The sequence below is a fragment of the Colias croceus genome, chromosome 5 (assembly GCF_905220415.1).
Source record: "Colias croceus chromosome 5, ilColCroc2.1".
Lineage (NCBI taxonomy): Eukaryota > Metazoa > Arthropoda > Insecta > Lepidoptera > Pieridae > Colias > Colias croceus.
Window position 1 is genome coordinate 10,899,787 of NC_059541.1, and position 17,502 is coordinate 10,917,288.

A 17,502-nucleotide genomic window follows, 5' to 3' on the forward strand; every position below is an offset into this window, starting at 1 on the left:
GTCCTTCCATTTTTAAATTCGAAGTACTGTATTTACTAGATGCATATTTCTTGTTGTATGTTTTGACGGAACTTATTATCCTATCCCTGAGTGGGACGCTCGAGAACTCTGCAACAATAGGTTGGTTTACATCCTTTTTATTATTTGTATTTATGCGATATATATCACGAATATCAGTCTCTTGTACCGGCACATTCAGTGAACTGCCCATTTTATATATAATGCCAATCAGATCTGCTTTCGATTCTACGGCTTTTTTGGGCACGTTACGAATTTCGATACTTGAACTACGGATATGACGCTCCAGTTGTTCCAGACGACCTTCCAAAGCCTGTATATATTTTCGATCTGAGGCTTTCTCCTGTTCTAGAACTCCAATTTTAGAAATCAGCTCATCATACTTTACCGATAGAAATTCAATTGAAGCGGATATTTCTTTATTTTGCTCCGTATGGCTGTTGATTCCAGATTTAATTTCTTTCATGAGAGCCGTAAATTTTTGCTCCTGCTCGTTTTTTAAAATAGAAAACATTTCAATTATTTCTGACCGAGAGATCTCATCCTCCGTATCTCTTTTGCGTTTTCGCATAGTAATATTTGGATCACTGGCCGTCTGATCTCTTAATATCATTGGTGCCGACAGCTTACAAGTAGTCGTACTTAAATTGGAGTCAGACTTACAGTGTGTGAGAGTCTGCGCAGAAAGAGAAGTTGTCGAAGTTTTTGGAGGGCTATGACTCAAAGGCATCCTTTGCTTTTTATGTGCTTTTTACGTGCTTTTTATATATCCAAGCAGCCAGTCAGTCGGAGCGAAATTTGATCATAAAAAAAAATTAAAACGAAAACAAATAAATCAATCCGTAGTATCCGGCAAGTAGAATTGTATAGGAGTTCGTTCACTAATCAAACTGAACGTACGACGTCTTTTTTGCGTTGGTATGCGTTGATTATAACTAGTCGTCAACGGCCACTGAGTACCAGGCGAGCATAAATCACAAGCGATGTGTCTTGCGTCTTGTGTAAATGTGTGCGTACTCACCCGTACCACACAGCCGTGTTCGAATGATTCAGCTTGACAATGCACTCTTCACTATTTATGCGATCCTAATATTTAACCTTTATTAAAAATAATTAATATTTAAAATACTGCTTAATAAAACAAATACGGTTCAAACTTAATACGTCTGCTTAGTGCAGCGGTCCAAGGGAGAAGATTATTTCTATATTATTTCTATATATATTTCTATAAAGACTAGTCTTAAAGATTCCGAGGATGTATTCCAATGTAAATTATACAAGTGAAACTGCAGGAGAGTTTGTTTGTTTGTTTATAATTATTAACAATATTTTTATATTTTTATACATATTTTTAATTATTATAAAACTCAAAGAAGGCCGCATCTTGATAAAAAACGTTACATAATAACAAATTCCTTGTTTTTAATGAGGATAGGAAGCAAAAAGGAATAAATATCACAGTCTGTGCGATCTCTAACGATGTGATGTTAATATATTGCAAACTTTATTATAAGTTGACTGCAAAGGATAAAATATTGCCTCATTAAAAAAATCTTGGGGAAACTAATTTGTGAACAAACAATTGTTTCTTAAAGTATTTTTATATTTTTAAAAGTAATTGTGACACTTAAAACAAGTGATAACTGCGTTAAAAACAACCGACTTCAACTTGTTTTCATTTACAAATACAGACAAAAATGCTCATAAAATAAAAAATACTGGGCCTATCCGAATAAAATTTTTATGGGACCAATTCTACACCATCCCGCATCGAACAAAAAAAGAATCACGTAAATCGGTTCAGAAACCTCGGAGTAATCGGTGTACATACATAAAAAAAACATACCGGCCGAATTGATAACCTCCTCCTTTTTTTGAAGTCGGCTAATAAAAACCATAGAAGAAAAAATAAACAGCTGGTTATGATTCTTCTAATTCTACTCCTTGTACTTGCCATGTACAAAATACATCGTTATTTTTAAGTGACATTGCTAAAACAGCGGGGTGCCTTTCGTTTTTCGTAACCTAGTTTTTTTTGAAATAAACTGTCATGTAAGTCTAGCCAATTCTGAAAAAGCTTTGCTACTGTGAGGATATTTTTTATCTTGATTTAGTTTGGATTACGTGGACTCATTGGAAAATAATAAATAAAGGAATATTAATACTTTTACATATTATTATTTATATTTTACGTAGGTAATATAAGAAAAATCGATTAAAAGTGAAAGCTACGGATAACACTACAAATAAAAGCTTCCAATTTTCATACATCACGAGAAAGCCTTTAAGAATAAATCTACAAAATATCTACTCATTTCTCACAAAAAAATATGAACCCAAAATAAAATACTTATATGAATGCTAAACTAGTCCTAATCCTAGCTTTATGCTATAGGTCAACAGAATAAAAAGTAATCAGTCAGGATTACTATCTTATTATCATTAAATAAGGCTAACAAGAAATATGAAGGTTTTTATTTTTTCTTTACATGGGAAAAACTGATATCTTATTACTTATTAGCATTATTTTAGCTTTATACTCTTGAAGCATTTGAATTAAAGTAAATTTTTTCAGTAAACTGTAAATATAAAAGAATTTGAACCAAATAAAATACAATAAAACGAAACCGGAAAGGTGTCTTTTAGATCAAGAGTTTAACAAAATTGAATGACAAATTCCATTTCCAACATGAATTCAAAACTTGTTGAATAGCTGTTCTTCTCTAACATTAATTAATATATTAGGTGTATTTTTCATTAATTGTCATTTTTAACCCTTGTGAGAGAGACAAATAAAGGTTTTATTTTATTATTATTATTAGCTGTGTTTTACCTGAAATAAAACACATATTAAATACTTACCTATATTTGAAGCTTACTTATTGGAGAAGGTACCTAGCTTTTTCCGCCTATTTTCCCTCTCTTTCTCGTTGTATATATGCTATCTCTCTCGCACACGGCACACCTCTCACCAGGTGGCGCGGCCGGCGCACGATAATGTGCAGGCGCTAGATCTTCTTCATTGAGTCGAAATACTCAACAGGTGGACGTTAAGTGTAAGCTTCAAATATAGGTAAGTATTTAATATGTGTTTTATTTCAGGTAAAACACAGCTATTAAACACTTGACCGTAATTTGAAGCTTACTTATTGAGACCTGTTTGTTACCCACCTGGTGTACAATATATGGACGCCAATGTGAATTTGAATAGGTACATAAGTAATTACTTATTTCTTTATTTGAAAGAGTAAGGTGTGCAGATAGTATACCAATAAATCACACAAATTTTTAAATTTTTATATTATTTATATTAACAATAAAAAGTTAATCAAATAAGAACCAAAAAGTAAATCATAATGATTAAAAGTATTAGAACTTATGAGATTGGTTCAAGCGTACCTTAGTTAACCTTTTGGGCTTGAAAAGTTAAAGTTACTACAATTTCCACTATCTTTAGCGTAAATCTGCGAAAGAGCAAGTAACGACTTTTAATTACGCATTTAGATGTTACTTACAAAATTAAGCAACAGCTCATCACCGACGAGGCAAGAATACCTCAAACTCAAACCTTTATTTATTCAATTAGACTTCTGTAGAAGCACCATTGAATCCTCATAACATAGATTTACCAGCTGTCTCAACTCACACAGTTCTAACCCAACCTGCTACTAGCGGACAAGTAGAGACCTTGGTCTTTACTTTTAGGGTCAAATAAATTAAAAGGTCATCCCTTGGATAAGGTAATAAAATAAACCAGGTAAGCGGTTTAAATTATAATACAGATAATATGTAACATCCAACCAAAGCGTGCGGTGTCTATTAATGTTTAGAGCCAACGCCACCGATCATAATATAAACATGGCTGGTACTTTCAGTGCAATGCATGAATTATTTATTTAAAACTGATAGGTTTTAAACTCTGTACTGGAAACATATAATGAACTCAAGAAGTTAGAGACTAAAATGATAAGAGCTTATCTGTGTCCCAAACCTGCAATTACTACAGCTAAGTACGTTAAGTTTTAATCAAATTAATTTTAAGGTATAGTTATGGTTTACATCAGAACTTATATACCAAAAGTCTCGGGACTACATAACGTGACTTATTTATAATGAAAGTGTTTGTGCATAACATCTAGGCCATCAACAGCTATATGAACGTCAGATAGGAAATGAGCCAAATTTATCCAGTAAGTAACAAAGGTTTTTAATTATACTTATTCTAATTCAACCAACTTCCACTAGCTACTCCGTATGTCTTTTGGGTAGACGGAGGCAAATAGGATTTTTCTTCCGACTATAACATTTGATATTTGGAAAATGTATACATTTCTGTATACCTTCAGAGTCAGATTCTAGTGGTGCAGCACTAAACACTGTCTATTAGGTGAATGGTGCTGCTGACCGGGCCTTCAGTTCTGCTTTCCAGAATACCTTCGCCCTTCTCGGTGCTACTACTACTGAAATAGCAGTACTCTTACACGTCGTTCAGGCCTCGAACTGACTAGGATTTCTCATATTATCGTTACAACCCTCGCTCGCTCTAACGAGAACAAATTATCGCTAAGGAATTCTGCTGCAGGACAATGGCAACAGATTAATATGCATTATTATGTTCAGGAATATGGTGCGTTCTGAATACTATCGTCGTCTGAAGGTATCTCCTTTCGATTAACTGCATTAAGGGTGCAGATCTGATCTCATTTTTGTTCCGTAGGAATGCTACGACTGCCTAAACGTTAAACTGGACAAAGAAAGTTGCCCTGAATATGGTCGGTTGTTCCAACATCCCTAATATGGCTAGCTTACCTTAGTTACCCCTTGATTGTAACTGCTACCAATGGAGGCACTGCTCGTGGGTTGTCCACAGTTTTTCGAGTGCAAAAATGAAGAACTGAACTCGTGGGGATCTATGTCGAATGAATCTGTTTTAAGATTATGAAAGGACAGTTGGTTGTGGATGCGAAGACAGGACGTTACTTTAGTCATCTGTAACCACCACGAGAGGCAGCCACGGACAGTGATATAGTAAGAACTAAACTAGCAAAGTTTAGTTGGCTTACTAGACTTTGTCATGTTTAAAATGCAGTATATCATCTGTATAGAATTGCATTTATGACCATTGATAAACTTAATTCAACCGCAACCACGAGAAGCAGGCACGGATATCGATATAGCAAGAACTAAACCAGAAAGGTTTAGTTCGCTTATCTGGTATATTTATAATGTTTCAAAAGCCGTATAGTCTGTATTGCATTGCATTTATTGCCCCCCCCCCCCCCTTCAAATCAAAGAAATGTGAAGTCATCTGGCAGAGCTTTCTCGTGAAGGGTAGGGGTTCCAAGTAATATCTAATAATACGAGGCTTTTGTTTGGAAGGATTGACCTTCCGTTATTAATTATCCTCTATCCTAAGTAACTCAATAGTCAGAATTCACAGCACTCGTTGAGTCCTTAAACGTTTTACGTTAATAGTTGCATATAAGTTTATTATATAATATAATAATCCTGGTGGGATGACAAGAAACTTGTCTAAGCAAATGATTATCCTAATCCCTCAGCGATTTATTGTTTGAGCCCTGAAGAAAAACTCATGGGTGCCATAATGAGGCCAAACGGGTTGATAAACGAGTCGAATAAATTGCCTACAAGATCGGGCAACTAAAGTAGGCCTATGAGAGGTCAACTATACATAACCAATCGTAATTTGTTACATTCAATCGCTTTGCGATTAAAAAAAATCTCTTCAGGTGATTTTATGTGAAAATTGGTCGGCTAGTGCCATGGAATTACGATAACAAATATACCATTGACACAAGGCTTGGTGACAATCCTGGAAACCACCGCCACAAATCATCTGCGAGATGATATTTGATCCGACTCGCCTCCCTTTGTTGTGATTCTCTGCATTGTGAGGCTCTGCATTGGTAAATACAATTTGTTCAAGTCGCAATTTCCATAATTGATAAACCAATGGTGGTTTCCTGATTAAATAAGCGTAAGCTAACCTTTTAGGATACAAAGTATTCATTTCATGCGTCCATTATTTAACGTCTCTTACCTATTTTATTGTATTTATTAGGTTATATTACTATACTTATATTGTATAGATGGCCCACTGTGAATTAGATTTCAAAACCTTTTTCTACCTACCTTAGAAGAGTGAAGATCCGTTACTGTCATCTCTAACATTTTCGTGGGTCCTCGTTGACGAAAGCAAATATCTATGATCATTTTAATGATCAATCCTTTGTATATTTGCACCAACCGCAATCAAAGCCCCGCGAGGGCCGATATATATTTGCACCATTTCCCCGTGAGGGACGGTCGTAATCAAAGCCCCGCGAGGGCTGATATATATTTCCACCATTTCTCCTTGAGGGCGGTTGTAATCAAAGCCCCGCGAGGGCTGATATATTTGCACCTATTTCCCTGCGAGCGACAGCTGCGCGAGGGATGTTTGTAATTTGAAATAAGTAGGGCCTTCCCAAAAATACTTAATAGTCACCCTGCGAGGGTGGGTTTAACCTGGCTAACGAACCTAACCTGCGAGGAGTAGCGGTTAAACCTAGCGGCCACATTTATGTAATCTGCTTCGAGCAAGATTTAAGGTGCTAATATAAAATTAGAAGTTAATAATCATTTAAAATAATAATATAGTAACAAGGTACTTTAACTTATTTTCCAATGCTAGCAACAGCTGTCCAGGATGAAATAAGAATTGATTTGACAATGGTAATTAATTGTTATGTATATGTATATAAAAAGAAGGCTTTAACTATTTAATAAAGTCAAAATTCAAATCATTTACACAAAATTTTAAAATGAACTTCGATTCATATTTAATTTAGTTCATACAATCGATGTCACATTCAGTTGCTTTATATCCGTTAACATTCCTTACGAACGCAGCCATACGTGGCCATACCATCGTAGGACGGTTTTATTGCACAAAATAATCTCCGCTCACCCGCAATTTTTTACTTTTTGTCAAGGTGTACAAGTTTATAATATTATTCTAAAACGTTAGAATATGTGAATAGTAAATCCTTTGAAATGTCTCTAAATTTAATTTCTAATTAAGGTATCTCGATAACTATACGATAACGTCTCTTTCCAAACTAGAAAATTTAAATGTAAAATTTTGGCACTTACTCGTTTTAACCAAAAAGTTGCATCATTTGAAACATAGGAAACGTAATATAAATAAAAGTAATTTTCAAACCAAAATTGCTGTGTGTAATACCTATGTCTATTTTCGCTTATATACGGATCAGATTAATACTCATAAAAGGACACGTATAGACTACGGATACTTTTGAATGTGTGGTACGTTCATGGTACCTACTGAACATGTGCATTGTGCGTATTCCATCATTATTCAGATGAGCGGCTAACTCCCGGACGATTTATAACATATCTCGACATGTTCGGACACGTTGTGATTCGTGCAATTACGCTAACATCAATTTGTTCCTGTTATAGGTAATACCTATATAATTTGTTCTTTGAGCTGACTCATCTCGTTCGATAATTTTTAGTTATAAACTATAAGTACTCCGAACCGTTCCTAGTGATAACGACAATGTAATAAAGTCGTAGCAATGGATTGCATGCCTGTTAAGCTTTGAGTTGGCTCATAGGATTAGCCTTGGATTTATCCATACATACTATTAATATTCACTTGTAACCTTGTAATAAAAACACATTAAAAATGAAATAAAATAAAAATATCTATATAAAAGAGAGGGTATTTGATATATTTAGTCAATATCAAATAATCACAAAAGTAATATTAACGATACGAGTAAAGCCGAACGGTAAATCCGTTAAAATCTGCTTTACTCACAGTATTAGAAATTCAAATATTCATTAGTATATATTGCATTACTTATAAAATATTTCAAAAGAAAAGTTACTATTTCACGTAAAATGTAACGGTTGTATCGTTAATTTTAAATATCTAACATGCTATTAAGTATTTAAAGCATATTGAAAAATAAACTATTGCTGAAGGATTCACTAAAAGACCTCAGCATTTTAAATAAAGTCCAACGGATATACCGTCGATTTAAAAGATTTTTGCTCATTTTTAAGTAAAATGTCATTACAATAGATGTAAAAATAACTCACTGTACCGATCCGACGGGATACACTTTTTCACACTTTTAGCACTTGCAATATGCAATACTTGATACTTAATAGCACCAAGGTTGTAGTCTTGTAGACAACCTTCTCGCGGCGGAAGCTAGACGCCAATGAAGAAGATCTAGCGCCTGCACATTATCGTGCGCCGGCCGCGCCACCTGGTGAGAGGTGTGCCGTGTGCGAGAGAGATAGCATATATACAACGAGAAAGAGAGGGAAAATAGGCGGAAAAAGCTAGGTACCTTCTCCAATAAGTAAGCTTCAAATTACGGTCAAGTGTTTAATAATTCGTTTTATATGCGAAAATTAACTTATTTTAAAATCCACCAATGAGTGAATCATTTTTTGACGTGACAACGTCTTATAATTCGATAGAGCCGCCTGCACGCACGAAAACACATGACTCATGCGGCGTTACCTCGTTCTGAGGCGTTCCATGTAAGGCTTGAAGTGCAAGCGAGAGCTCCGTTGTCACGTTCAACTAGCGTCAGTAAACCGACTTTACAGACAACCAATTTTTTTCATAAAGTATTTACAGCATAGCTTGATTTCCCATAGTTATAGTTAAAAGAGTATGAATATCAAACAACCTAGTCAGTATTTAGTATAATCAAAACAAGGTATAATTAGCCTTTAAAACCTTTATCCATGTCACACAAACCGTTCAACCCACATCCTATGTCTATTTATACCGTTTGCGATAGATACAGAATCTAATTGATAAATAGACCGTACATTAACTTTGTGATATAATTGTCTCTGAAAATTATATTATATATTGAAGAGTTATTGTTATTTATATATGTTGTTTTCCTGTGGATAGTGATAGTGGAATACTTTTTTTACTCAAATGATCTTAAAAAAATGAATCGCAAAGTATGTTGGTAAGCGTAACTCGAGAACGGCTGAACGGATTTCGTTTCGTTTAAAAAAATCGTTTATTTAGTACTAAGCAATACATAACACAATACAATTTGAACTCGACGATCGCCTCAACTAGGTATAAACCTGTGCTAGAGGCGACCGACGCCTTCCACACAAGACATAGCCGGTATAGAAAATGTACACTGTAAAAAAATTTCGTTAATTATATTTTTATAATATTCCTTGAAGTATGAATATGGTTCTTGTGGAGAGAAAACGTAAACATGTACCACGGGCAAAGCCGGGACGGACCGCTAGTATAATATAAAATCAAAATTGTGGCTCGGGCCATCCAGGATAGGAAATTTGTCTTGTGAACCTTCCCAGTTGAATTCAGTAGTGACAGTTTGAAACAGTCACACATACAATCAAAATGGAACTCTAGTATATGATTAAATGGGTCATTTTCTTTCCATGTACAAGACAGTTACGTAATTGTAACATTTTCGCTCAATTCATTTTTTATTCGAAAATTATGACTTTTTTAAAGATTATTACATTTTTTTAAATTTACTCGGAGTTTATGTTTAAAATAAATGTTAACAGTAAGAAAATATAATTTACTATCCAATCCCAACATATTTTTTCTCTAGATCAATTATTACTTTAATTATAAACGAAACAAGTATTGAGACTTACGAGATTTAATTTCGATCTCGAACGCGATCAAAGAGCGCACGCGATATTCAACTTTATTACGGCTGTGTTAGCGTCTAGCACCGTAGCGCTCTAACCGGTCTTTCAGTGCCAGAAATTATTTTAGGGAGCCTCCTCTTAAGGAACCTAAGATTTTTTCTGTCCATTCATCTTTATCGAATTGAATACCTTACCTAATAACAAATAGATAAATGTCCTGTTTGAGCATTTTTTAGGAACATTTCTAAACAGCGATAAATATATTATTGCATATTAAAACTTTCTTTTTTTACAATTATAAAGTTTGGCGAATAAAAATTTCTCACATAAAATCTAAATTGGATCAACATTTTTAGGTAGCCAATGGTAACGGAAAAAACCCTTTTGAAAAATTATGTTTTGTAAAAAGTTAAAAGACATAGATTCTCAAACTCTGGTACAAAAAGAATAAATAAAAAAATACGTGTGGCGTGGCACTCGGGGACTGCCGCCTTGACATGCCTTCAAGCCACACCTCCCTGCTTGTCGGAGTGGCGAGCGTGAGGTTTTTCGTTACGCAATTTCTGCTTCGCGCTCAAGGTCCGCGATAGAACCTATGCAATAGCTTAAAAGCTTTGATCAAAATATATAGTATAATTATATAGATGTCCGTTTTTCTAAAGATGTCAGCTGCCACTTCTTGGCTTATTTTTTGTATGTAAAAATTAAGTTTTTATAGAATAAAAGATTCTCACCGTGTTGATAACATGCAGTGGTGTCCAGCACACGAAGAATTCTAGAATGATCACGAATAGCATCCGTATGACCTAGAAATAATGAATTATTTAGAATTTCTCTACAATATTATTTATTAATATTGGAAAAATAAGATTACAGTTTACAGTGTTGATTTTGCTTAAAAATACCTTAGAAAATAGTGTTTTCAGAAATTATGGAAACTAGTTTTAGTTTAAAAATGATTTGACCGAAAATAAAAAGTTTCGAAAGTTACGGGTTTTTACACAAAAATATGTATTTGCGTTGATAAAATATATGTATCACATTTAATTCCATACATTCATAAAGTGTCTATCAGTTAAATAAATAAAATCTGCATATAATATATAATACGGTTGAAAAGGGCTTAAAATATTCAAAATAAATTTTAGATCCTTATCATTTACGGTCTTAAATAAATAATATGTTTTTACAACGTTAAATGAATGTTAATGTCTGTATCCAACCATTTTAAACTTTATAGACATTCAATATTGAATGTGTCCAAACATTTACTTAGGACAAGACTAAGGCTATGTGCTTCTCAAACACATATAATTTTATGTTCTTGTGATAAAGTATAATTATCAATTTATATATTTTTTATAGCCTTAATAAATGAATGGATCAATCAATTAATAAGATAAATTTATAATTTAATTATTATTTACTAGTTTACCGCCCGCGGCTTTGTCTAAAACCTAATAAATTATATACTAAAACCACAGTACTAAAACCTTACTCTTGAATCACTCTATCTATTAAAAAAACCGCATCAAAATCCGTTGCGTAGAATAAAGATTTAAGCACACAAAGGGACATAGGGACAGAGAAAGCGATTTTGTTTTATACTATGTAGTGATAAAATACTGTATACACAATCAGCAAATTTGTTTTACCTGTGTGATTTATATCAGCAAACTAATTATTATGTTTCTCATTTCCATAATACTCGGGTACCACCAGAAGGACGGTACCCGGATCTTTGGAAGGCTTACGTGGGGACACGGATCCAACACGCAGAGGCCCTTTCGAGAATTTTAATGTGTTGTGGGACACCAGCCGCAGCCTGCCCATGACTGCACTATAGAGATACAGCCCTAGGCAGTCCGCGGCCGATGTGGGACTATTGCAGGGTATGGAAATTTAATAATTGGGCTATGGATTGGGATGCTAAATGGACTGGTACTGGGGACTATGGGAAACTATGGCACCTGCCTTTCTACTAAAAGAAAGTAAAAATATGTTGGCAGGTGGTGACTCGCCCTCTCACTGTATGGGCCCCCGAAATAAGTCGCTGCAATAGTGCGACAAGGGGGCAACATATTGTGAGCAGCTAAGGGTGGAGAGGCGTCCCTGGACTTTAAACTACGATCACGCGCTCCCTGAGGGTCCAGCATCACGTGCCCACTCGCCACTTACGCTTCGCATCCACCCTTCGAGCTAAAAGCTCTCGCGACTCCACTCTGGCCGGCCGGTTAAGGCAAGCCAGAGGTGGGGGTCCTGTCCTCGTCAGGCTTCACTCCGACCGGCCGTTGAAGGCAAGCCGGAGATGAAGACAGGGGCCTCCCCCGGGAGCACTCGGTTCCCGCGGGGTCGCTACTCCCCGACACCCCGCCACAAGGCGTCCTGCGGGTTGACTGACTGCACGGGTGGAATATCTATTGTCACATAGACAATAGATATTCCAACCGTGGGCGATGGGGTCGTCACATCCCTATTATTATTATTATGAGCCATGGCTGTCCCACTGCTGAGCAAAAGCCTCTCTTCCCTCAATCCATTTCTCCCTATTTTGAGCAAGTGAAAATATATAATAATGATTTCGATGTGTAATTTATTAAACTATTATTGTAGATACAATAAACTAAATAGATAATATTATACTATGGTTGTAATCCGGTCCCATATTATGACTAACCTAAATGGAGTACCTAATTAACAATAATTTCAAACTGAAGAAAAAAGTAGGTACCTACACATAATTATCCCGTGTTTCATACATATGCGTTTGTCATTTATCAAACTTAACACATAAATACGAGAAAATAACACGGTTTAAATCAGTCAGTTTATAAAAAAAATAATTACCTTTCGTTTCGCTTCTATGCTTTTATCGATGTGCGTAGAACGAACCACGTGTCTGAATTCTAAATCTGCATGCATGCAATACGCTTGCTTCTTCTCTGCTTCCAGGCGTTGCTCGTTTTCCTTCAACAAAAATATGATTTATTTATTTTATGTATTCACAAGTTATTACAAGCATATTAGGCAGATAAAAAACGCAAATATGAACGCAACAATTTTGACAATAAGGTTTTTTATACGTTGAAAAATAAAAGGAAGATACCCATTATTCCCCATGGAGTCATTTGAATGTACAGACTAACGCTACCTACCTAATCTTTAATTATTTTATGAACACAAGATGCTATTTTATGTTCCTGGCATTTCTAATCCATTGATAACTTAGGTACCTAATTCTTATCTTCTTTCTTTCTTAAAATAGACAAAGTCTAAAATAAATTTTTATTACATTCGATACTGTTCTTATATGTAAAATTTTCTCCAATAAATGTTGCTTGTTTGCACTCACTAAGTAGTAGTTGGTACTTATCTCGGAATAAGAAAAACTTCCCAGATAATTATGTTCGAGAAAATTTTACCGTACTTGCTCTCTATCCACTTCATAGAACTTAAATACTCGCAGATAATAAGTTTACATTAACTTTGAAAAATCATATAATAAAAGCTCTTTATAGCAAACTTCACATCGAAGTTCAGAGAACTTTAAATTTAACTTTCATATATATGCAAATAAATAAGAAGTTTGTTGTTTAATATTTATACATCTTTTTAATATTTGCATGATAACAGTACATACTATCTGTATCCCACGGTTTCACTCGCTGACAAAAAGAATAACAAAAACTTTTATCTAAGGTCTTCAGGTGAAAGCACAACAGATAGATAGTCAAACTTTTGCATTAATTATAATATATTCCTAAATACTATTTACTCATCCCATATTAACAACTTCTGCATGATAATTAATACTAAGTATATGTATTTTTAGTATCATCTATACTTATTTATTATTTCTCACACAATTTGCCTGGAAGAGATTACTTGCTAGTAATAAGGCTGTATGTGTTCTGTGTTGTATGTCCTAGCCTAAGTTTTTATTGTACCTACTATTGTTATATTGGCAGCACAATAAAGTGTATAAAATAAATATTATTTCCAGTATGAAAAAATAACAGCGCTATATAGATCGTCTAGTTCTGTCACTACATACAATACTACGATACAATACTGCGATAAGACATCATGGTACCTGGAACATTACGTGAGATTAACAAGGAAGTATCACAGATAACTAACCGCCAAGACTGCTAGTTATTTATTCCGCTCAGATGCCATTAATTAGGGAATTCTAACTAGTTCCTGAATATCAAGTGGTTTAACAAGAATCATTAATTATTGTGTTGCACGTGCTTCAACTTTGATCCTGTTATAATATGAAACAACTAGATTTGTGAGACGTCGTGGCGCATAGTTGTTTTAACTGTTTGTTTATTTTGAGTTACATTTATTTGTTTATTTTTTTATGGATATATCATTCAATTGTTTATTATATTCTCATAACATATATTAAATATGATTTATTATAACAGTAATAGTCCTTTTTCCGTTTACGTTTAAATTTGTGAATTTTTACTACCTATAAAGATAGTAGTAGCCCTTCCTTTATCAATAGATATTATAGATTGAACCAAGGATATGAAATTATTCAATAAGTCACATAGGTACTTCATTTATTAAATATTTAACAAATCAAAGTAAGGACTACTTTTTATACGTTTACCCTACAGGAGTAGACTCAAAATTATATCACCAAGTTACTAAAGCTAAACTGAAAATAACTAAATTACCTACTGAAGCTAAATTTAAAATTATTTGAACATTTAATATAACTATAGGTATTATTGACAGTAGTGTTGCCCAAATGCAAGAACAAGACGAGACTTAGCCAGTCTTGGTCTTGGTCTTGCGCCAATACATCTGGTCTTGGTCTTGGTCTTGGTCTTTTATTATTATTTATTATTATTATTTATTATTAATATAAAACAAAATTTCACATTTCTTTCAAATACAATTTTGCGATGCGAAACCTTACGAGGTTTGTGGCAACGCTCACAGTCGCTCACAGAAGTAACTAGGTACATAAACCGGTTCCTTACCTATTACAGGGTGTTCATTACAAATTACAATGTTGTTTTATGTTTATTTTATTGTTTTAATTAATTCGTGAAAAAATCTTTTGTATACTATTTTGTAGTTTTTAATATTAACATCCTTCTTGACTTTTTGTGGCATAGAATTAAGTATAGTGGGTAATAGGAAATTTGCCGTACGCTTCCCATAAAAATTGTGTACTTTAGGAATAATTAATTTATTATTAGTTATTTGTCTGGTAGCAAACTGATGCGAAATGGGATTTTGAAAGTTTATGTTATGAAATTGTTCTATGAGAAAAAACTTTTGAAACATTTGTCTTATTGGCAGTACATTACAATAGCTAAATAGTTCGAGAGGTTTATCTTTAAACTTGTTTTTAATATTAATAGGTACAATTTTTTTGATTAGTCTTAGTTGTAAATTTGTGATTCTATCGATGTAAGTATTGAATGTGCGTCCATAACTTGTGATACCGTACTGTATTATTGATTCTGCCAATGATCTATAGATAGAAAGAAGAATTTTGTATGGTATTTTATTTCTGATAATATAAAATTTTGAGAGTATGGCTCTAAGTTTATCACACAGATAGTTTATATGATGGTTCCAATTAAATCTATTATCAACAATTAGTCCTAAGTAAGTATAATAAGGCACTTGGTCCACACATTCACACGAGCAGTCTGGGTTGTAATATTATGTAGCTTTGTGAAGACATACGTGATTGTGTGCCGTAATTTTAAAATTGTTAAAGTTTTTTAAATGACTCGAGTGTACATGTACTATTTTTGTTTTATTAATATAGGTCAGTTGATTTTTCGAATTTCTTATCAAATCTTCAGTTATTTATTAATCTGCTTGATCTTTACTACGGCTATGTTAATTCAAGCTCACAATGTTCCAATTCTAATACGTTTTTCTAAGATTTAAAGTAAACTTTAATAAATAGTAATAGACTAATAGGTAATTGCAAGACTTGCAAGACTCTTGCTGCAAGACCAAGACCAAGACCAAGACTGAATTTGGGCACCACTAATTGACAGAAAATTAACTTGAAACGACCTAACAAATCAGTATTATGCCAAGTGAAGAACTAAGTTTGGAAACTTAGAGGGTAAGTTAGGTAACCATTTAATGACAACTTGGGGAGAAATAATTATGTAATTATAAAGTTTGTAGTATTCAAACTTGATTTTACCTATACTGATCTTAAAATAGTTTAGCTTGTTTTCATACGGCTTATCGTATTAATATTTATATATATTAGAATTTTTTATCCTAATCGAATCAAAACTCAATCCACTCAACCTTACCTATAATATTACTAGCTTTACGCCCGCGGCTTCGCCCGCGTTTTCAGAGAAAACCTCGCATAGTTCCCTTTCCCGTGGGATTTCCGGGATAAAACTTATTCTATCTCTCAAGTTGGATCGAACTGCACATGGTGTGCGAATTTTATTATAATCGGTTAAGTGGTTTAGGAGTCCATTGAGGACAAACATTGTGACACGAGATTTATATATATTAAGATTAAAATGCCTTTTTTTCATATACATAGATAATATATTATTAGATAGTTTATTGGAATATCTATTTTTAATGTACGAATGTATAAAGAAACTAAACTCTACGTAAAGTTACAAATAATATAAACTAGCGGTCCGCCCCGGCTTCGCCCGTGGTACATGTTTACGTTTTCTCTACATAAGATCCATCCTCGTACTTCAAGAAATATAATAAAAAAAGAATTATCGAAATCGGTTCAGCCGTTCTCGAGTTATGCGCTTACCAACACATTTTGCGAGTCATCATTTTTATATATAAGAATAAAGATACCCTAAAACTCCAACCTCTAAAGTCTAAGCAACACATTTCCATAAAGCACAGCATAAAGTTTACGCTGTTCGTATTATTGTAGCTGTTCAAAATATTAATTGTATAGAACTCTTATACAAACTCCTTAATTGTTTTCGACGAGCACCGTATTCGTTAAACTTGATTAATTGTTCAAATTATTTCCTGAAGAATTTAATGTTTCACAATATTATTAATTTTGGGAAGTGCTTGTTGGTGATTATTGTGAAACCGTAAATTATTTTACCTTGAGGGTATTCATCACAATCTTCAGTAATAATTTATATTCATTTTTATGTACCATACGTTGCTCTCATTATATTTTATTGAAAGTTATAAAAGTCTTCATACTATTAATAGGTTTATATTGACTAGCCAAACTGATATAGATACTTATGAAATACCCCATATCTCCTCATAAACCCCTCATGAACTGAAATACCCTTTTTTAAAGTGGGGAAATCTTCCAAAGATACCCACGGCCCCCGGGGAAGGAGCCGTGGGTTATGTCGGATTCTTACCGACTGCCCCACTGTGTTGGGGCCGCGGGTATTGGTTGGAATTCTTTCGCGACAACTGAAATACCCTACACATTCAATATAGTATGACGTTAACCGATTAGACCCAAAAGGTATATTTGAATGTTTATATTTCAATCATGAAAATATACTTACTTAACAACATTAAAAAGACCGATAAGGGAACAAAATTAAAATCGTAATATTACACTATATTACTATTATAATTATAATTACACTATTATAATTACAGACGACATTATACTATACAACAAAAGAATCATTTCAAAATACATAAATTTATTAACACACGTACACTGCCTACAATTACGACTCCATTCTCATTTCCCAAGCAAAGTTACTACGAATAAACAACAATTTCAAATCCAAACAATAGCACAACAAC

The 17,502-nt window shown here is 33.8% G+C and overlaps 1 protein-coding gene across 1 annotated transcript in view; it reads right to left on the bottom strand.

Annotated features, from left to right (window-relative positions):
* Nucleotides 1-17,502, bottom strand: part of LOC123691758 (cholecystokinin receptor-like) — a 124,089-nt gene that overhangs the window by 26,604 nt on the left and 79,983 nt on the right. The window contains exons 7-8 of the mRNA XM_045636305.1: nt 12,574-12,693; nt 10,461-10,532 (exon numbers count right to left, since the gene is read on the bottom strand). Of these exons, the coding sequence (XP_045492261.1) occupies nt 10,461-10,532; nt 12,574-12,693 (192 nt within the window). The remainder of the gene's footprint in view (nt 1-10,460; nt 10,533-12,573; nt 12,694-17,502) is intronic.